We start from the raw sequence: 22,818 nt of genomic DNA on the forward strand, positions 1-22,818 counted from the left end.
AGTCAATACAGTAAATTACAGATCAGAAGAAGTTGTGATCAAACTAGTTGGACCACACCTTGAGAACTATATCCTGTCTGGTCACCGAGAAAGACAGATATTCAGTTGTTAGAGGCAGTGCAGAGAAGAGCCACAAGCAAGTCCTTGGTGTCAAGGGTGTGAGATGTGGAAAAAGCCTAGGAACTACCTTAAATGTGCCCTCAAAATACCATCAGTAGTCAAATAGAATGCTAGAAAGAGACAGGCTAATGCTCACTAAACCTTAAAAGGCTTATACAAACAAAATATTCTTTATTGGTGATAGAAAACAGGTCATTAAGATAATAGGTTCAGAGGTAGTTCATTAAAGGTTAGGCTAAGAACTATATTCACAAGTTTCTCCACTCATGATGTTTTTCAGTTATGACCCAGTGGCAGCACACTCTCCTCTCAGATTGTGGGTTCAAATCTCACTTCAGAGACTGGAACCCACAAAGTGAGTTGAGATTCCATTGTGAAACTGTCCGAGGTGTCATCTTTCAGATGAGATCTTAAATGCTGTCTGGCTTCTGATAGAAGATTCCCAAGACACTATTTTGAAGAAAAGGGGAGTTCTACCTGGTAAATATTTATCCCTCAATCAACAGATCATCTAATTATTACCATATTGCTGTTTGTGTGATCTTGTGTACAAATTGGATATTATGTTTCCTATATCGTATGGGATATGGTGGCACGGTAGCACAGTGGTTAGCACTGCTGCTTCACAGCTCCAGGGACCTGGGTTCGATTCCCGGCTTGGGTCACTGTCTGTGTGGAGTTTGCACATTCTCCTCGTGTCTGCGTGGGTTTCCTCTGGGTACTCCGGTTTCCTCCCACAGTCCAAAGATGTGCGGGTTAGGTTGATTGGCCATGCTAAAAAATTGCCCCTTAGTGTCCCTCGATGCGTAGGTTAGAGGGATTAGCGGGTAAAATATGTTGGGATACGGGGGTAGGGCCTGGGTGGGATTGTGGTCGGTGCAAACTCGATGGGCCAAATGGCCTCTTTCTGCACTGTAGGGTTTCTATGATTCTATGATCATATTTGTGATTGCACTTAAAAAGTTAATGTAAAATGTTTTGGGATATCCTGAGATTGTGAAGAATGAATATCGGTACTCTTTTTTTCTTGTTTTATGTAGATAGCTCTGAATCCTCTTGACACCTTTCCATCTTGAGTTCTTAAGATTTAGGAATGGATTAGCTCAAAAGTTTACAAATGGCCACAACTCCTCCATAATAATCAGGTTGACTTTTGAAATGAAGGCTAGTTTGCAATGTAAAAAACACCAAACGGGATGTGTTCTTCAATAAAGGTAACACAAATCTTAGAGAAGGAGAGGCTTTCAGAATTTGACCAAGATGAAAAGGAAAATAACGAGTAGCTCAAGTGCAACAGCTAGTTGCTACCCATTCCTAAAACTTAAGAACTCAAGATTGGATGATTTTAAGAGGAGCCAGAGACACATGCAGAACAGATAACTATAATTTGTGGAGGGAGCTGTAACTATGGGTGCAGACTCCACAACGTAAGTGGAGCCTACCTAACTAACGAGAAAAGGTTGGACAAGTTCACGATAACAAAACAACAGAGACAAAGGTCCAGATCTTCCATGAAGAGACAGTTATTGTCAGATTGCCATCCCCTCAAAATTTTCCTCACCCCAGCACTGCTCCACCTTGTTGGGTCTTCAGAGCCCAACTTCTCCAGAAAAGTGTAGCTCAGCATCCCTCGGAGAGCTCCATCACAATGCTGAAGTGTCTGGGGGATGACGCACTAACTGTCAAATAATAAGTTCAAAGGTTCAGTGTAAATGTTAGTGAATGGGTGAGTGGATAAATTGGGAGGGTAATAGGGTGGATAGGCAGGTGAGATAAGTGGGTGGGATGGTTAGGTGGGAGGTTGGTAGACTGATAGATGAGTAGGATTGCAGGTGGATAGGGTGGTAAGTGGGTAGGGAGATAGCCTGGCAGGTGGGTCAGGGGGTAATCAGTTATGGTTGGAGGGTAGTCTGCAGTGGGGTCCTGGAGAGAATCAATGTAAGTGATTGGGGACTCAGTTTTGTAGTTGCCCAGGAATTAGACTAGGAGAGAGATTGTGCCCCCCCCCCGCTTTCATTGGCTGCTGGCAGGAGCTTCTAGTTCTGCCAATGTCTATGGCACTTTGTGTAACTCACCCGTCCCAACACAGGGGGTTGACTCCAGCAGGACTGGAAGATCCTGCTGGCTGATCAGGCCAGAAAAGGGCGGCACGGTGGCACAGTGATTAGCACTGCTGTCTCACAGCGCCAGGGACCTGAGTTCGATTCCCGGCTTGGGTCACTATCTGTGTGGAGTTTGCACATTCTCCCCTTGTCTGTGTGGGTTTCCTCTGGGTGCTCTGGTTTCCTCCCACCTAGTCCAAAGATGTGCGGGTTAGGTAGATTGGCCATGCTAAATTGTCCCTTAGTGCCAGGGGGACTAAGCTTGGGTAAATGTATGGGGATAGGGCCTGGGTGGGATTGTGGTCGGTGCAGACTTGATGGGCCAAATGGCCTCCTTCTGCTCTAGGATTCTATGAAAATCCCATCTGAGGATTCTTCTGTCTGGTAAGAACATTGGAATTGTCTAAAGTCTCTGACTCAAGCTCAGGGTAGGAGACTTTTGCGTAAGGGAGCATGGGAATTGTCTGCCGAAGTTCAAACTTCCCAAGCAATTCCCATGGAGGTCAGCTTTATATGTGATATATAAATTTCTCTTGTGGCACAGTGGTAGCGTACCTACCTGGGCCCCAAGCTCTGGGTTCAAGTTCCACTTCAGGACTTGATGGCCATGGAAGGTGTGCCCATAACATGGCCAAACAATTTGATTATAAGTCTGTAAATCCTTCCAATACACCTAATAGCAGGTGGCAAAAGCAAGAGAGTTTCCTGGTCAGCTAATGCAGAAGTCAATGGCAAACCACTGCAGTATTTTGTCAAACATATCATAGACCAATCCAATGGTTGTCCATGGTCATTAATGCCCCCTTTGGCAATGCTACCTAAAAGAGGATATAGTTTGTATCACTGTTATTGGCAAAGTATTTTGATTTTTAAAATTATTTTCTTTTAAGGAGGGCAACGTATTGTTATAATCTTGTATCTGAAGTTAAATAGAGGAGGTTCCCTGAGAGCCAGATGTGTCTATGATTGACAGATGCATAGTGTTATTATAAAGAGATAACATGTTTTTAAGCTCTGAAACCTTTCTAGTTTAAAGTTAACCACTCATGCTGCACAAGCTAGCCATGAGTTTTAACAAGAGATGTGCCGTACATTCAGCAGTTGAAGCAGCTAATAGTGGTTTATCAGTAACTGGCTGGACATATCCCTGTCGGTGTCATCATGTGACCTTCAACTGTCCCACCATTGGTCACCCAACATTTCATAGCTGAGATGCTTTATCTTCCCACACCAACTGAGCAAATAGATCCTTCAATGCCTGATCACATGATATTTGACAGTTAATCCAACTGCCATTTTTCCCTATGAGTAATGCTTTTATAACTAACAAACACAAGTTTTCAAAGATAATTACAAAGAACAAATGCTTAATTTCTCTCCCTGTGATTTTATTCCCCCCTGGGTTCCTCGCAGCAATGTCCAGGAGATTAATCTTTAATCAGGATGATACTGGAGGGTTGACAAATGTAGTGGTGAGCTATAAGGATACCAGTGCTCACCTGCTCCTGGCTTATTCCCATTGACTTTGCCTGCCTAAGACACTGTAGACCTTCTTTCCCATGCTGGTCTCTGATCCAGCACTGCCATTGTTGTGCAATCGATGATGCAAGAATGGGAACTGGTAATTTCAGGACATAGAGAAGGAATCAGGCAAGGACCGAATCAGTACATTGATCCCCAGAGCACCATCTACAGTCATCACAGAACACAGGACACTGAGCTGGAAGTGAGGGGATCTGGGGCAGGAAGCTTACAGCCCAGGTAGGAGCATTCAAATCCACTCTGAGCATGGTTTGGACTGAGATATTGATTAAGGTTATAGAGGGCAGAACCAGCACTGGCGTGCTCAGGGCAGTAGGACTAGTTCAGGATCAGATAAGCGTCTGCCTCCGGAATGGGCTACAATGCCATCTGCCACTATCACATAGCATAGCATATACACTAAGGCTTTCCCAACACAGAAAAGAAACCTAAAACTGTGTATGTTTAAAAGCTTTATCCTTATTGCTATTTTTTATTTTTAAACTGCATTTTTCTTCTCCAGAACAAAATAATTATCTTCCTAGTTTCTGGACTGTCACCCCTCATTACGCCTAGGGAGCTACTAACAGACAACCTAAAACAAACCAGTTCAAAACGCCTTCTGTTTACAGACAGGTGGTAAGAGAGAAAGAGTGCTGTTTGAACTGATCCCCTTCTGTCCGTAACACTAAGCTGTAGCTGAGGGATCAGAATCAAATCATTATAGAGCTGTGTTTTTTTTAAAATGAAGAACCATTTGAATGCAAAAGGTTTAAGCAGGATTGCAATATTTAGAGGCCCACTGTGATAATTGCTGTATGGGCAACACTTGGAGATACATTGGGCAACAGTTTGATAAGAGAGATTACAATCTTCTGCCTCAGTGACATGAAGTCAGACTCAGTCAGTGTTTTACCAGTAATGCACAGAAAGCGGCATATTGACAATATCTGTGAGTTTGCCACAGAAAAAGCCACTTGTTCTATTTGCACAGACTGCACCCAGTACTGTAATTTCCTGTTTTGAACTCTGATGCGCTTTTATTTCTGCAACAAGATAAAAAGAGAAAATAAGAATATGTTTGACAGCTAGGCTTCTTCATAGGCTGTAATGCAAGTGAAAGGATTCTACTTAAACTGTTGGCTTGTTTTATTTCATGACTTTCACTTGTACCATGGACTCTTGCATTGATTCATCATCCTAGAACTTTGTGTTGCTTTTTCTCAGTTTTTAAGATGTTTTTATTGAAAGTTTTCCAATTTACATTTACCACAAGACACAACAAATTCCCAAGTCTAGTACAGTACAGAGTAATCGTTGTTCCACATAAACATACAGAAAAGACCAGTGAATATTCATACAAATGATTCCAATCATCAACCATTGCAATTGTAGTCGGTGTCTCCTCTCATATAGATAAAGGATACCAGAAAGGGCGGGGGATCTTAGGATAACAGGATAAAACCATGAGTGCATGGTCCCATAGTGCACACCCTCCTCCACAGGATATGTCTTCACTAAGGAGGACACGAATAGCCTTCCAGAAATAATAGGGGGACAGAGGGTCTAGCATGAAGGAGGAACTGAAGGAAATCCTTATTAATCAGGAAATTGTATTGTGGAAGTTGCTGGTAGTAAAACCCAATGAGTCCCCAGGGTCTGATGCTCTGCATCCCAGAGTACTCAAGAAAGTGGCCCTAGAAATAGTGGATGTATTGGTGATCATTTCCAGCATTTATAGACTCTGGAAGAATTCCAGTGGATTGGAGGGTAGCTAATGTAACCCCACTTTTTAAAAAAGGAGGGAGAGAGAAAATGGGGAATGATAGACCGGTTGGCCTGACATTGGTGGTGGGGAAAATGCTGGAGTCAATTATTAAGGATGTAATAACTGAGCATTTGAAAAGCAGTGACAGGATTGATCCAAGTCAGCATGGATTCACTAAAGGGAAATCATACTTAACGAATCTTCTGGAATTGTTTTGAGGATGTGACCAGTAGAGTGGACAAGGATGAACCAGTGGATGTTGTGTTCTTTCAAAAGGTTTTTGGCATGGTCCCACACTAGAGATTAGTGAGCAAAGTTAAAGCTCGTGGTATTGGGGGTAATGTATTGATGTGGATAGAGAATTGATTGGCAGACAGGAAGCAGAAAGTGGGAATAAACAGGTCCTTTTCAGAATGACAGGCAGTGACTCGTGGGGTACCGCAGGGTTCAGTGTTGGGATCCCAGCTTTTCACAATGTACATTAATGATTTGGACGAAGGAATTGAATGCAAAATCTCCAAATTTGCAGATGACACTAAGCTGGGTGGCAGTGTATGCTGTGAAGAGGATGCTAAGAGGCTGCAGGATGACTTGGACAGGCTGGCTGAGTGGGAAAATACTTGGCAAATGCAATGTAATGTGGATAAATGTGAGGTTATCCACTGTGGTGGCAAAAACAGGAAGGAAGATTATTATCTGAATGGTGGCAGTTTAGGAAAAGGGGAAGTGCAACGTGTTCTGGGTGTCATGGTGGAACAGTCGCTGAAGGTCGACATGCAGGTACAGCAGGCGGTGAGGAAAGCCAATTGCATACTGGCTTTCATTGCAAAAGGATTTAAGTATAGGAGTAAAGATGTCTTGCAGTTATACAGGGCCTTATTGAGGCCACACCTTGAGTATTGTGTGCTGTTTTGGTCTCCTAGTCTGAGGAAGGACATTCTTGCTATTGAGGGAGTCGAAAGAAGTTTCACCAGACTGATTCCTGGAATGGCAGGACTTACATGAAGATCGACTGTGCTTGTACTCACTGGAATTTAGAAGAATGAGAGGGGATCTCATAGAAACATAAATCCTGATGGGACTGAACAGGGCTGGATGTGGGAAGAATGTTCCCGAGGTTGGGGAAGTGCAGAATTAGGGGTCACAGTCTAAGAATAACGGGTAAGCCATTCAGGACTGAGATGAGGAAGAACTTCTTCACTCAGAGAGTTGTGAACCTGTGGAATTCTTTATCACAGAAAGCTGTTGGGGCCAGTTCACTGGATATGTTCAAGAGGGAGCTGGACATGGCCCTTGTGGCTAAAGGGATCAAAGGAGAGAAAGCGGGAGTGCATGATCAGCCATGATCATATTGAATGGTGATGCAGACTGGAAGGGCCAAATGCCTACTCCTGCACCTATTTTCTATGTTTTCTATAACAGAGATCGAGCTACACAATATACATGGAGTAATATATAACCTGCTGGGGCCTAACTCAGCATCTCAGGAACTCCAAGCAATAAAAGGATAATCCAGAAATAGGGGAACATCCGGATAATGCATTTGGTATAAGGTATGATGTGCCAGCGTACGCTTTCATGTACAGGAACCAGCAAGCTAAGGATCCATATACCTCGTCGAGACTCGTGACACAACAAACCTCCCTCCTCTCCAGCCCCATCAAAGGCACCGATCAGGCTACCCATCACTGGAAAACTTTCTTGACTTAACTTGGTTCCCCTTTGTCAAAATTCAGCCAGGAACTTCCAGGAACATAGCAAAGATTATACACATCAGGATTGGATAATTATGGGTTGTGCATCAGGATAAAAAAACAGATTAAAAGATGAGCAGCGTTCACGAAAGTGCAGCCGCTCCCACCCTTACAACATGTGACCCCCTCCTTTCTCTCATTCTTAGTCAGCTTGTAACTTATAACCATGTTTATGGTAATGGGAGGTGGAAATATCAAGGCTTACAGCTATAACCTTTGCAGATACATGGGAACACCACCACCTGCAAGTTCCCTTCCAAGCCACTTACCATCCTGACTTGGAAATATATCGCCGTTCCTTTGCAGTCGCTGGGTCAACATCCTGGAATTCCCTCCCTAATGGCATTGTGGGTCAACCCACAGAACATGGACTGCACTGATTCAAGATGGTGGCTCACCACCACCTTCTCAAGGGCAACTAGGGATGGGCAATAAATGCTGGCCAGCCAGCAACGCCCATGTCCCATGAATGAATAAGAAAAAGTACAGGATTTGCCCAATGGTGGTTTTTTTTCAAAATTTATTCTTCATGGAATCTGGCATTGCTGGCAAGACCAGCATTTGCTTCCCATCCCTAACTGTACTTTAGAAATTGGTGGTTACGTTGCCTTCTTGAACTGCTACAGTCCATGTGGTGGAGGTACACCCACAAGGGAGTTCCAGGATTTTGACCCAGTGACAGTGAAGGAACGGCGATATAGTTCCAAGTCAGGATGGTGTGTGATTTGGAGGAGCACTTACCAATGATGGTATTGCCAGACATCTGCTGCTCTTGTACGTCTTGGTGGCAGAGGTCACAGGTTTGCAAGGTGCTACTGAAGTGGAATATTAACTAGAATGCACTGCTGTGAGAACCAGGAACACTGATATCTCCTAAGCTGAAACATAATAAGTTTCACAACGCAGCCATGCATGGTTCAAGACATGTTTAAAAGTGCTACTGAGTAAATTATTAAACCAACAACTGTCCTTTGAGTAGAAGCAGCAGCTGGTGAATTGAGAGCATTGTCCTGTTTGAAGGTACAATCTGGGTTGAGTTGTGTTAAAAAAAAGCTAACATCAGTTTGACTATCATAGAAATGGTATGAATAAACAGTTGATTTTAACTAGGTTGGAGGTTAGTAAAGGAGAAAATAGGAGACTAATTTGACATCTGATGACCACATCAACTTTGTAATTCATCAGATGGTCAATGAGCCAGAGTATTAATTGGAAAGCTGTTGCTAAAGGTACAGAAGGATGAGGATGGTAGATTGTATTCATACAATGAAATACATCCAATTTAAGGTATACCCACATGTGTACAAGAAGAAGTAAATAAATAGTTATATTCTTAAATTACCAATGACATCTAAAAGGACCCTGAAATTGAATGGAAAAATAAAGGAGAAGAAAATGTTATGGATAGAGGCTTAACTTGAAACATTAATGCTGATTAAGAATAAAAAATCGAGAGGAGCTTTTGAAGGCTACAAAGAGTAATTTGAAAAATATAAGAATGAGATACATAAGAAGAAGCAGTTAACACAGGGAAAAAATACTGCAATTGCGAGAAACCTGAAAGAAAACAGAAAATATTGGAAACTTTCAGCAGATCTGGCAGCATTTGTGGAGAAAGGGAAATGATTTGCCCTTCATCAGAACTGAGAATTGTTAGAGAAACAGAGCGAGGGAGAGGTTGGGTGGTGGTGGGGAGGGGGGAACATAAGATAAAAGAAAAATGATCTGTAATGTGAAGTGGAGAACAGAAAATGATTATTTCAGTGGGAACAAACATTGGACAGCGTACAAATCAGGTGGCTGATTTGCTATTGTTTGTTTTACACTATCTCCCGCGTATCAGAGCTGTAACCTGTTCTGTAAGGGGATGATGTAGTGTTAAACAAGTGCTGGCTTCAGTGTGTACTTAAAAACATACAGTATTTTTAAAATCTGAATGGGCTTTGGAGAACACATGGGCCGTTTCGGGAAAACACCTTTTGTGCCTGAAGCCATTGGGGTTCTTCTTTAAATATGGAGATGAGTTCTCTGATGCCACCATGGAGTTGGTCTGCTATTTTAACCAGAGACTCAAGCAGGTAAGCTATTCTGCCTTCCCTTCCAGGTTCAATGGGAAGAAGAGCAAAAGCCATACAAGCAGTTTTTTAAAAATTTTGTTAACTGTTTTATGAGTCCAGGAGGGACAGGAAGACTTGAGGCTTTCCTGGACTTCCCCTCCCCCTTTCTTGATCAGAAGGTCCTCCTGAAACCCTCTCCTTGCTACATAATCTTAAAAGTTGTCACAACCTCTGCTTCAATCACTAACTCTGGGAATGTATATTCTATAGTTTGCAACAATTCCCTTGTATTAAAAAAAACAGTTTCTTTTGTAGCATTTAAATTTATATCCCCTCATTTTAAACTTCTCAACCAAGGGAAATTGTCTCTTTCTATAGACCATGCACATTCCTTTCATAATTTTAAATAGCTCTATCACATTATCCCCTTTGCTTTAATGAATATTGCAACTATTTTTCACAACTCATTTATATTCCCTCATATGAAGCATCATTGAGTAAGTCTGTGATTTACTCTCTCTCTGTTGCTTCAATGTCCTTCCTTCAGTGTGGAATCCAAAAATGATCTTAGTACTCCAACTATGTTAATAACATGGTTTTATATGAATTCACTATTCCTTGAATTTTCTATCCTACATTTCTTGACCGAATGCCCAGTGTCCTATTAGCTGTTTTATGGTGTTCTGTATTAGAAATGCTGTTTATGATGTAAACCCAAGCCTCTTCTGCACAACACCCAGCTTCTACCATTCAAAGTGTAAGTATTACTTTTAAACAAAAACATACCATCTCACATTTCCTGGCATTGAATCTGAGGGGGAGTGGGGGTAGACAGAGAGAGGGGGGGTGAGTGGGGGTGAGTGGGGGTAGACAGAGAGGGGGGGAGTGGGAGTAGAGAGAGAGAGGGGGAAGTGGGGGTAGACAGAGAGAGGGGGGGAGTTGGGGTAGACAGAGGGGGGGAGTGGGGATAGACAGAGGGAGGGGGGAGTGGGGATAGACAGAGGGAGGTTGGTAGTGGGGAAGAGAGAGGGAGGGGGGAGTGGAGGTAGAGAGAGGTAGGGGGGAGTGGGGGTAGAGAGAGGGAGGGGGGAGTGGGGGTAGAGAGAGGGAGGGGGGAGTGGGGGTAGAGAGAGGGAGGGGGGAGTGGGGGTAGAGAGAGGGAGGGGGGAGTGGGGGTAGAGGGAGGGGGGAGTGGGGGTAGAGAGAGGGAGGGGGGAGTGGGGGTAGAGAGAGGGAGGGGGGAGTGGGGGTAGAGAGAGGGAGGGGGGAGTGGGGGTAGAGAGAGGGAGGGGGGAGTGGGGGTAGAGAGAGGGAGGGGGGAGTGGGGGTAGAGAGAGGGAGGGGGGAGTGGGGGTAGAGAGAGGGAGGGGGGAGTGGGGGTAGAGAGAGGGAGGGGGGAGTGGGGGTAGAGAGAGGGAGGGGGGAGTGGGGGTAGAGAGAGGGAGGGGGGAGTGAGGGTAGAGAGAGGGAGGGGGGAGTGGGGGTAGAGAGAGGGAAGGGGGAGTGGGGGTAGAGAGAGGGTGGGGGGAGTGGGGGTAGAGAGAGGGAGGGGGGAGTGGGGGTAGAGAGAGGGAGGGGGGAGTGGGGGTAGAGAGAGGGAGGGGGGAGTGGGGGTAGAGAGAGGGAGGGGGGAGTGGGGGTAGAGAGAGGGAGGGGGGAGTGGGGCTAGGGGGAGTGGGGGTAGAGGGAGAGGGGAGTGGGGGTAGAGGGAGGGGGGAGTGGGGGTAGAGGGAGGGGGGACAGGGGGTAGAGGGAGGAGGGTGGGGGTAGAGGGAGGTGGGAGTGGGGGGTAGAGGGGGAGGTGGGGGTAGAGGGAGGGAGAGTTGGGGTAGAGGGAGGGGGTGTGGGGGTAGAGGGAGGGGGGAGCGGGGGTGGAGAGGGGAGCGGGGGTGGAGAGGGAGGGGGGAGCGGGGGTGGAGAGGGAGGGGGGAGCGGGGGTGGAGAGGGAGGGGGGAGCGGGGGTGGAGAGGGAGGGGGGAGCGGGGGTGGAGAGGGAGGGGGGAGCGGGGGTGGAGAGGGAAGGGGGAGCGGGGGTGGAGAGGGCCGGGGAGCGGTGGTGGAGAGGGAGGGGGAGCGGGGGTGGAGAGGGAGAGGGAGGGGGGTGGAGAGAGGGAGGGGGGAGTGGGGGTAGAGAGAGGGAGGGGGAGTGGGGGTAGAGGGAGGGGGGAGTGGGGGTAGAGGGAGGGGGGAGTGGGGGTAGAGGGAGGGGGGAGTAGGGGTAGAGGGAGGGGGGAGTGGGGGTAGAGGGAGGGGGGAGTGGGGGTAGAGGGAGGGGGGAGTGGGGGTAGAGGGACGGGGGAGTGGGGGTGGAGAGGCAGGGGCGAGTGGGGGGGTAGAGGGACGGGGGAGTGGGGGTGGAGAGTCAGGGGCGGGGGTGGAGAGGGAAGGGGGAGCGGGGGTGGAGAGGGAAGGGGGAGTGGGGGTGGAGAGGGGGGAGTGGGGGTGGAGAGGGGGGAGTGGGGGTGAAGAGGGAGGGGGGAGTGGGGGTGGAGAGGGAAGGGGGAGTGGGGGTGGAGAGGTAAGGGGGAGTGGGGGTGGAGAGGTAAGGGGGAATGGGGGTGGAGAGGCGGGGGTGGAGAAGGAGGGGGGAGTGGGGGTGGAGAGGGAGGGGGGAGTGGGGGTGGAGAGGGAAGGGGGAGTGGGGGTGGAGAGGTAAGGGGGAGCGGGGGTGGAGAGGTAAAGGGGAGCGGGGGTGGAGAGGGAGGGTGGAGTGGGGGTGGAGAGAGAGGGTGGAGTGGGGGTGGAGAGAGGGAGGGGCAGTGGGGTGGAGAGAGGGAGGGGGAGTGGGGTGGAGAGAGGGAGGGGGTGTGGGGTGGAGAGAGGGAGGGGTAGTGTGGGTGGAGAGAGGGGGGGGAGTGGGGATAGAGGGAAAGAGAGAGGGGAGTGGGGGTGGAGAGAGAGGGAGTGGGGATAGAGAAGGAGGGGGGGAATGGGGGTGGAGAGAGGGAGGGGGAGCGGGGGCGGAGAGAGGGAGGGAGGGGGAGTGGAGGTGGAGAGAGGGTGGGGGAGGAGTGGGGGTGGAGAGAGGGGGGAGTGGGGGTGGAGAGAGCGAGGGGGAAGTGGGGGTGGAGAGAGGGAGGGGGAAGTGGGGGTGGAGAGAGGGAGGGGGAGGGGGGGTGGAGAGAGGGAGGGGGAGGGGGGTGGAGAGAGGGAGGGGGGATTGGGGGTGGAGAGAGGGAGGGGGGAGTGGGGGTGGAGAGAGGGAGGGGGGAGTGGGGGTGGAGAGAGGGAGGGGGGAGTGGGGGTGGAGAGAGGGAGGGGGGAGTGGGAGGGGAGAGTGGAGGTGGAGAGGGAGGGGGGAGTGGGGGTGGAGAGGGACGGGGGAGTGGGGGTGGAGAGGGACGGGGGAATGGGGTGGAGAGGGAGGGGGGAGTGGGGGTGGAGAGGGACGGGGGAGTGGGGGTGGAGAGGGACGGGGGAATGGGGTGGAGAGGGACGGGGGAGTGGGGGTGGAGAGGGACGGAGGAGTTGGAGAGGGAGGGGGGAGTGGGGATGGAGAGGGAGTAGGGGTAGGGAGAGGGGGAAGTGGGGATAGAGAGGGGGGAGTGGGGGTGGAGAGAGGGAGTGGGGATAAAGAGAGGGGGTGGGGTAGAGAGAGGCAGGGAGTAGAGAAATAGGGAGGGGTGGGAGTAGAGAGAGAGAGAGGCAGAGGCTAAAGAGAGAGAGACCGGTGGGAGCGAATTAGGTGGGGTAGAGGGAGAGGCAGGCAAGTAGAGACTGTGGTTGTGGTTAGAGGCAGGGGTATAGAGAAACAGAGATGGGGAAGGAGAGAGGATGCAGGCGTTAGACAGAGGAAGAGAGGCAAGGGGAGGCAGGGAGAGGCTGTAGAGAGGCCTTGGGAAGGTGAGAGGGTGGGAGAAAGAGAGAGTCTCTAAAGAAAGATGGGGAACGGGTGCAGGGAGGGGAAGAGAGAGAGAATTGGGGGAAAGAGTGGGGGAACAGAGAGGTGGAGGAGAGAGGAGGGGAATGAGAGTGGGGGTGATGAGGAGAGAAAGAGTGTGAAGAAGGAGAAAGAAAATGTGAGGGGAGAGAGAAAGTGTGAGGAGGGGGAGGGGGGCCCTTAACTTCGCTTTGACATTGGGACGCCCTTTTAAAATAGCACCCCGATCTTTGTGGAGCCACCCTTGCTGGCTCTATCAGTCGCCCCCCCCCACGAGACTGACGGTGCAAAACATGCCTCCTCCCACTATTTTTCACTCTTCCCCCAATTCCAAAGTCTTTAATACTATCCCATGAGAAACCTTTCCAAATACTTTCTGCAAATCCAAGTATTACCACATTCATTACATTTTCACCCATCCTCCATATCTTGTCACCTTTTCAGAATTCTGTCGAACTTGTCAAGCATAATCTTCCTTTTAGAAATCCACATTGTTTGCGTCTAATTATTTCTTCCTTATCGACATATATCCTTTAATTAAGGATTCTGCCCAGAATCACCCAGGTTGGCTTTCTAATCAAACTGAGCTGGCTCATTATTTCAGCTCAGTCGCCAATCGAACAAGTCTCACAACGAAAGCAAAATACTGCAGATGCTGGAAATCTGAAATAAAAACAGAAAATGCTGGATAAACTCAGCGGGTAAGGCAGCATCTGTGGAGAGAAACACAGTTAACGTTTTGGGTCTAAATGACCCTTCTTTTTTATGTATATTATATATTTTACAAGCCAGCCTCTCATCCTGATTCTATTCTCTCCCTTTGACTATTGATAATGCTTCCCATTTCTGATGTTGCCTATCTTTTATGCGATCCCACAGACTCCCTTTATCTTTTCCTTGATATTGCTTTCTGGGCAAAGATGTACATGCTTCTTTTGTTTGCATCAATAAAAGCAGTATCCCAATAACCTACAGTACAAAATGTGATGCAGAAACCACTAATGGCCAGATATATTCATTCATAGCTGTAAACAAGTTGATGTTTCTACAAGGACCTTAAGACAAAGCTGCCACTAGTATTTTTTAGAAGAACCGTGCATGTTGCTATCAGTTTCGCGCTACTAGGGGGCTGGTGACACTCCTCCAGCTGACAGGAATGAGAAAATAAAACAAATACAAGACCTCTATTGAGAGAAGTGTGTGTAAGCTTCTATTCTTAGTAATACAGTCCATGTATTGTCTGGCTTTTATATCCCAGTGCCATGAAAGGGTGGAGTGCAGTGGAAAGCTCTCCCAAATATAAACCCTTGAATTAATTCAAAATAAAGTCAGCTTGAATCTAGTGTCCATATGCAGTGACAACAACCAGGACATTTCTTTCCTGAATAGATGGTACAAGTTGTACAGTTCCATAAACAAGCGTGTGGTTTTGTTACTATTCAATGCGCATTTCTTGTGTGAACTTTAAGTAAAAACAGAAAAATGCTGGATAAACTCAGCAGGTCAGGCAGTATCGGTGGAGAAAGAAACAGAGTTAATGTTTTCAAACTTAAAACGTTAACTCTGTTTCTCTCTCCACAGATGCTGCCAGACCTGCTGAGTTTTCCCAGCATTTTCTATTTTTATTTCAGATTTCCAGCATCCGCAGTATTTTGCTTTTATGTTAACACATAGGACAAGATGAGGTTATGATCTAAAGTTGTTGAACTCAATATTGAGTCCAGAAGGGTGCAGACTAGAGTGGTGAGATGAAAGATGAGGTGCCGTTCCTCAAGATTTTGCATTAAGCTTCATTGGAACACTGTAGCAGGCCAAGGACAGAAAGGTCAGAGTGAAAGCAAGGTGGAGAATTAAAATGACACACGACAGGGAGCAGTGTCATGCTTGCTGACTGAACGGGCGTGTTCGAACAAGCAGTTATCCAGTCCAGTCATGGTCTCCCCATTGTAGAGAAGACCACATCTTGAACAGCAAATACAGTATCATAATTGAAAGAAGCACAAGTAAATTACTGCTTCTCTTGGAAGGAGGGTTTGGGGCCTTGGATTGTGAGAAAGGAAGAGGTGAAAGGACAAGTGTCGCATCTCCTGTGCTTGGATGAAAGATGCCATTGGGAAGGGACAGAGAAGGAATTCGAGGTAACTGAGGAGTTGTCAAGGGTGTCACTCAGGGAGTGGTCCCTAGAGAACAACTGATGGCAGAGGAAGATGTGTTTGGTGGCGACATTGCGTAGAGGTTGGTGAAAATTGGTGGGATGTTCCTTTGCTTACGGAGGCTGGCGGAGGTGAGGATGAGGGGAATCCTTGGATGGTTCTGAGAGGGAGGAGAAGGTATGAAAGCTGAAGTGCTTTCTGAAGTGTGACAAGTGGCGTTCCTCAGGGATCAGTATTGGGACCTTTGCTGTTCGTAATATATATAAATGATTTGGAAGAAAATGTAACTGGTTTGATTAGTAAGTTTGCGGATGACACAAAGGTTGGTGGATTTGCGGATAGCGATGAGGACCATCAGAGGATACAGCAGAATATAGATCGGTTGGAGGCTTGGGCGGAGAGATGGCAGGTGGAGTTTAATCAGGACAAATATGAGGTAATGCATTTTAGAAGGTTTAATAAAGATAGGAAATATATAGTAAATGGCAGAACCCTTAAGAGTATTGATAGGCAGAGGGATCGGGATGTACAGGTACACAGGTCACTGAAAGTGGCAATGTAGGTGGAGAAGGTAGTTAAAAAGGCTTACGATATGCTTGCCTTCATTGGCCGTGGCATTGAGTTTAAAAATTGGCAAGTCATGTTGCAACTTTATAGTACCTCAGTTAGGCCTCACTTGGAATGTAGTGTTCAATTCTGGTCGCCACACTACCAGAAGGATGTGGAGGCTGTGGAGAGGATACAGAAAAGATTTACCAGGATTTTGCCTGGCATGGAGGGCATTAGCTATCAGGAGAGGTTGGAGAAACTTGGTTTGTTCTCACTGGAACGACAGAAGTTGAGGTGCGACCTGATAGAAGTCTACAAGATTATGAGGGGCATGGACAGAGTGGATAGTCAGAAGCTTTTTGCCAGGGTGGAAGAGTCAATTATTAGGGGGCACAGGTTTAAGGTGCAAGGGGCAAGGTTTAAAGGAGATGTACGAGGCAGGTTTCTTACACAGAGGGTGGGGGGTGCCTGGAACTCGTTGCCGGCGGAGTTACTGGAAGCAGATACAATAGTGAGTTTTAAGGGGCGTCTGGACAAATACATGAATAGGATGGGAACAGAGGGATATGGTCCTGGGAAGGGTACGGGGTTCTGGTTAAGTCGGGCAGCATAGTCGGGTGCAGGCTTGGAGGGCCGAAGGGCCTGTTCCCGTGCTGTAATTTTCTTTGTTCTTTGGATGGCGCACAGTGGAGGGTTCTGTCAATTAGCTCTGGTGAACGATAGAGTGTGATTAATATAGCAATGACTGTACAGGGAGTGGCTGATGGACTGTTAACGGTAGGCGGCGGCGCTTTGTTGGATGGGCTGCGGTTTGCTGAGCGCTGGGGGAAGCCGGGCGGTGTAGCATTTGTCTGTTACCATGGAGACAGGCCAGCCCGGGGCTGTCATGTGACCCTCTCTCCTAGCAACAATGTAACCTCCTCAAGCCTCACGTCACATCCGTCAACAAACAGGCCGAGCGGAGGAGCTGGCGGGCCGGGCAGGGGGAGCGGGAGCAGGAGCAGCAGACTGAGTGGCAGCAGCCCGCACCGCCAGGGTAAGAGGGAGCGGAGCAGACCAGGGGGGCTGAGAGCCAGGGAGGGGATTCCCCCAGAGACAGGCAGCAACAGCGGGGAGAACACTTTCAACCCGGAGTGACAACCCAGAGTCCCCTTAACCCGGAGTGACACAACCCGAGTCCCCTTAAACCCGGAGTGACACAACCCGAGTCCCCTTAAACCCGGAGTGACACAACCCGAGTCCCCTTAAACCCGGAGTCCCCTTAAACCCGGAGTGACAACCCGAGTCCCCTTAAACCCGGAGTGACAACCCGAGTCCCCTTAACCCGGAGTGACACAACCCGAGTCCCCTTAAACCCGGAGTGACAACCCGAGTCCCCTTAACCCGGAGTGACACAACCCGAGTCTCCTTAAACCCGGAGTGACACAACCCGAGTCTCCTTAAACCCGGAGTGACACACCCCCCTGTCCCCTTAAACCCGAAGTCCCCTTAAACCCGGAGTGACAACCGGAATCCTGGTCTCAACTTTGTCCAGCTACCTGAACCGGGATTGGGGTCTGTGTCCCTATTTTTGCAGCAGCTGCCTCGACTCTAACCCGGGACTGCAGAGTTTCACCGGCTCCGAAAGCAGAGGCTCTGTCCGGGGAATGTGATTTGTGTTTGAAAAGTGAGTTTAAATCCCCTCGGGTTAGTTAGTGGATGATTTCCCCTCCCTTGCCCAGTCTATGGAGGTGCTGATCTCTCTCTGTGTTTTGCTTCTTGTTGTGGTCGCTCTGATCACATGAGAGTCTACGTGACGTGGGAAAGAGGAGCTTTAAATGCCAGCATCAACTCTGCCGAGCCACCCATCTATGGCCGTGTTATTGTGCAGGAAGCGGTGGGCGAGTGCAGTCTCTCTCTGCTAACCTTTCTCCGGTTACTCCAGGATTGCCTCCTGTATTGGAACAGCCGTGCTGTAGCAGTGTGTGAGCTCATCCGGACTGCGGCGTTCTAGAAGTCGAATTTCTTGAGTTTCTACCAAGAGATAAAAGGTCATGCATGACTGAGTGAAAGTAAATATCTTTAAACGGCGGAAAGTGGATATTTCTCATAACTGCATGTATTTACTTTGTTTGCGTTACTCGAATTTCAGTGAAGTGCAGTAATGGACATGTTTCCTGTAGATTAGCACTGAGTGTCAAGGCTAAGTGTGCTTCTCAGATTAAGCATGGGTTACCGGGACGGAGAGTAAAGGGACCTGGGTGTACAAACACACTTCAGTGCCCATTTTAATGTCCCTAGGAATTTATAACATATACAACTAACATGTTTATTATCCAGAGTGTCTTGTAATTGCACACTCCTGCCAGTGGCTGCACTCTAGCACTTTAACTAGGAGGAGGGTCCAATTGCAGAGTGACATTTTCATAGGCAGTTAAATATATAAACATGGGAATCTATGATGGAAAGTGTATAGAGTGAGTGCGTGCCGATGCAAGATACTTCGTTCAGTTTCTACAACATGGATTCAGTACTATTAATAAACTCCAGAGGCAAAACACTTGAATCAGATAATTCTGCAGTTGAAATGACTAGATATGTCTAGTGAAAAGAGTTGCATACAGAAAGCCTGTTTGGGGGAAATGGTGTTGGGTATTCATGCTCAAGTGAAATTTGAATTGCGGTTTAAGCGTGCTCGGAAACATACACCCAGGACTAGAATAGTAAGCTGTCACTCCCTTTTTTAAACTGGGTTTGACCTTTTATCGTCACTTGCATATAAAGTCTGTTTAGAGTCATAGAGGTATACAGCACAGAAAAAGGCCCCTTGGCCCACTGTGTTTGCGCCAAAGACAAACCACCCAATAATTCTAATCCCATTTTCCAGCACTTGACGCATAACCTTGTATGCCTTGACATCGTAAGTGCACATCTACTTAAATACTTCTTAAATGATATGAGGGTCTCTGTCTGAAAGGGTGGTGGAGAAAGTCAGTTTCAGACTCCCACCACCTTTTGGGCGAAAAAGATATTGCACACATCCCCTCAGAACCTCCTATGTTAAATCTGTGTCTCTTGGTCATTGATCCCTCCACTTAGGGGAAAAGTTTCTTCCTGTCTACTCGATCTATGCCTATCATAATTTTTTACATCTCAATCGTGTCCCCCCTCCATTTCCTCTGCTCCAAGGAAAACAACCCCAGTCTATCCAATCTCTCTTCATAACTCAAACTCTCCACCCAGGCAATGTCCTGGTAAATCTCCTCTGCATCCTTTCCAGTGCTATCACATCCCCCCCCCCCCCCCCCCCCCATAGTGTGGATTCAAGAACTGCACACAATATTTTAGCTGTGACCCAACCAATGTTTTATATAATTCCAGCATAACTTCCCTGCTCTTAAACTTTATGCCTTGGCTAATAAAGGCAAGTATACCATACCATATGCCTTAACCACTTTTATCCAGCTGTCCTGGTACCTTTTAAACTATTGTCACTATTAAACTGAGACGTGGGATATGCTGTCTCCCAGTTCCCTCTTAAAAGATGAGGAGAAAAGTCAGTGGTTGTCTTATAAAAATAGAAAGATTCCAAGCTTGATTCCTGATTACTGCTTTAATAACTGAGTTCAGTGAGGCAGCAGTAAAGATCATACCATTTGCCTTCATGCCCATGGGGTGGCCAGGAAAGGATTGGCAGGGTATTGTTTCTGATTGATGTTCTGTGACCCTATTTGGAAATGTACAGATCTCAGTGGAGAACATTGTGAGATAATTATAATGCCTCAGTGGTTGAATTGTGGGTAAATCTGGTTTGCCTTGATGCTTCCATAGTGAAATAGAGTGCTAATGTTCATGGTCAAAATTCATGCATGACTGGTGTTTGTGGAACATTACTGGAAATTGGGAGAAATTTAGTATCAAGATCAATGCTGAGACGACAGAAAATGTACAAGCCTCTAATGAAAACCCAGTTCTGATGGAGATGGGGGTGTGACTGAGGCATCAATATATGACAGATGCTGCCATTAAATTATTATTGCATAATCTAAAAATTAAAAAAACTTGCATTTATGGTAGCACTTTTTATGATCACAGCATCCCAAAGTGTTTTTCAGCTAATTAACGTCTTTTGAATGCTATAATGTCAAAAACACTACAGCTAATTTGTGCAAAACAAGCTCCCACAAATAGAAACGTGATACTAATTGGATAACCTGTTTCTGTTTTGTTGAGTGAGAGATAAATATTGATCAGAAATAACTCTCCTCTTCTTTGAAATGGTGCCATGGGGTCTTCCATGCCCACCTGAGAGGTGTTTTAACGTCACAACCAAAACTCACTCCATCTGTACTGCACTGGAGTGTCAGCCCACATATTTGTATTGAAGTTCTGGAGTGCTGCCAACTGATGCACAGCTGCCACAGCTTAATCTAACAGACAACTATATCCAATCATGAATTAAGCTGGACACAAACATGGTTTATTTAAGATCTTCCTGGTTTCTTCATTTTTCATATTTTCAAGAGTCTTTCAAATCCTACCCATAATTTTAACTTATTGGAACTCATTGAGTAATTCTCCAGTCCACACTTAACAGTACTGTGTACGGTTTTAGTCTCCTTTATATAAGGGATATACTTTCATTGGAGGCAGTTCAGCGATGATTCACTAGGTTGAGTCTTGGGATGAAAGGGCTGCCTTACAAGAAAGGTTGAACAGGTTGGGCCTATATTTATTGATATTTAAAAAATGAGAGATTATTGAAACAGACGCTTCTAAGGGAATTTGACAGTTGGATGCTAGAATGATGTTTCCCTGCATGGTGGATGTGTCTTGAGTGGCATAATTTCAGAACTTGGGGTCACCCAGTTAAAGACAGCGATGAGGAGGGATTTTTTTCTCTGATGATTGTGTATTTTTGAAATTCACTAACCCAAAGAGCTGTGGGGACTAATTTCAATTTCATCGTAAATTATAGGGGAATCAAGGGTTATGGGGAAAAATAGTAAAATAGAGTTGAGGCTAATATCAGATCTGCCATGATTTTTATTGAACCGCAGAGCAGGCTTGAGGGACTGTCGGGCCCCCTCCTGCTCCTATTTTGTTATGTTCTTGTGTTGTATTCTCTATGGTCAAATGCAATATAAAAGTAAATCCTCTAAGTTTGATTTGTTTCAAAAAGCTTGCAAGTTTGATCAATTTTTCATTTATTTTTAAGGTGCACTTCAATTCATACACTTGAGTGATTTGCGATCCTGTTGTAAAGCTACTAAATTTGAAAGGTAAACAATATTTTTATTTTGGAGGGGAAAGGCATAACAGATCGTATCGCACAAATAACTTTGTTTTTCCTGCATCAGGTGTCCCTCCCACCATTGAGCAGATAAATCATAGAATGATCACAGCACAGAGGCTATTCAGTCTATTGAGTCCATGACAGCTCTCTCTGCAAGAACAATTTAGCCAGTTCTAACCCACCCCCCTTTCCCTAGAGCTTGTTTTTTTTTGTCTTTAGGTGCTTATCCAATGCCGTTTTGAAAGCCCTGATTAAATGACAGTGCATTCCAGCCCCTAATCACTAACGTGTTTAAAAAATGTATTTTCCTCATGTTCTGTTTGGTTCTTTTGGATCTGGGTCAGAAAGAGAAGTTAGTTTTTGGAGAGTTGTTGAGCCTGCTTCCGTATTCTCATGAAGAATATGGGAACTGATGAATCCATCTTTCATCCAACCACCCCTGTTCACCACGTGCACACCTATTAACTGTGTGTCATGGATCCCTCTTCAATTCTGACACTCTGCTGCTTGCTTTCTTGTGTGACTCTTTAGTCCCATCTCCAATCTTTCAAGATGAGACAAGTGCTATCTGCCACAGACCCATTGTGAGAGAAAAGAAAAGCTGTGATGCTTGAATCACACTTGCAACATTATTTTGCCCCAATCTATGCACCTGAGAAGCAAGCGTGGAAGTGTTTTTTAAAAAAAAATCATGACTAATATATACCAGAATGAAATGGGAGAATGACTGAAACTGACAAATAGCAGGAGTGACAATTACTTCACTTTCACTGTTACAGCCTCTTTATCAAATATCATGTTATTAGATTAGCCAGGACTGCTGCTGCTTGGAGATGAGATAAAATTAGACTAGACTTGTAGGTGGGGAAGGGGGTGTGATGGTGTCAATGTGAGGAGAGAGCGAGCACAGTGTTGTAAATGAAGATCAACAGAGAGGGAGATAGGTTTTTTTTATTCATTCATGATACATGGCTGCCACTAAGACAAGCAGTTATTGCCCATCCTCCAATTGGTGCAGTCCTATCTTGGAAGGTCAGTTAGTTTTGTCAAGAAAAGTATAGTTTTACATTTTCTTGTACTTTTGCCCCTCTTTGACTTGGGGGCATGTGATCAATTTTCTGTATTGCTACACATTTTTTGTTTGTATACTGCTCAGGTTTATTCAGGCTTTAATTTGTTTTAGATTTAGAAGTCTACTAACACCCCTGGATCCGATAGGAGATTGCTTGTTTTTGGCTGAGGACCACACAAAGACACTTGGCATTTTTGTTCCTACGTTGGTCTATTATTTCAAATGCTCACTGTTTCTTTCAAGTTATTCTACAAAATCCCAGTGAAATGTATTGAAGATGAACCCAAAAGACCAATCGGCAGTTTCCAGACATGGACTTCAATGTTAGTGCATTTTGTTTTTTCAGTGAGAAGATGCCTTTCAGTAATGAGAAACATTCCTTGAATGATGAATCGTTAAACAGTGACACTGAATCTTGCGAGCGATCGGATAGTGTCAACTCTTCCAGCGACTATGAATATGCTCGACAAAGCTTCAGCAGTGATTCTTCTAGCAAACCCAGCTCTCCAGCCTGTAGGTCTTTTGAACTTTCTTTTTCTTAAAAAAAAAAGTTACATTACCTATCAC

General features: G+C 46.4%; 1 protein-coding gene across 5 annotated transcripts in view; it reads left to right on the plus strand.

Annotated features, from left to right (window-relative positions):
- The first annotated feature begins 16,843 nt into the window (after nucleotides 1–16,843).
- tcp11l2 (t-complex 11, testis-specific-like 2) overlaps nucleotides 16,844–22,818 on the plus strand; it is a 38,994-nt gene continuing 33,019 nt past the window's right edge. For 2 of the 5 annotated variants that reach the window (XR_013500169.1, XM_078235465.1), the window contains exons 1-4: nucleotides 16,845–16,940; nucleotides 17,829–17,955; nucleotides 21,102–21,165; nucleotides 22,598–22,764. Coding sequence is in view for 4 of the 5 variants with exons in the window: in XM_078235465.1 (XP_078091591.1) it covers nucleotides 22,605–22,764 (160 nt within the window). In the remaining variant the exon portion in view is untranslated. Of the gene's footprint in view, nucleotides 16,941–17,828; nucleotides 17,956–21,101; nucleotides 21,166–22,597; nucleotides 22,765–22,818 lie in introns of all 5 variants that reach the window. The other 3 variants (XM_078235462.1, XM_078235464.1, XM_078235463.1) reach the window with 3 other exon arrangements.

This window comes from Mustelus asterias, chromosome 19 (genome assembly GCF_964213995.1).
Source record: "Mustelus asterias chromosome 19, sMusAst1.hap1.1, whole genome shotgun sequence".
Taxonomy (NCBI): domain Eukaryota; kingdom Metazoa; phylum Chordata; class Chondrichthyes; order Carcharhiniformes; family Triakidae; genus Mustelus; species Mustelus asterias.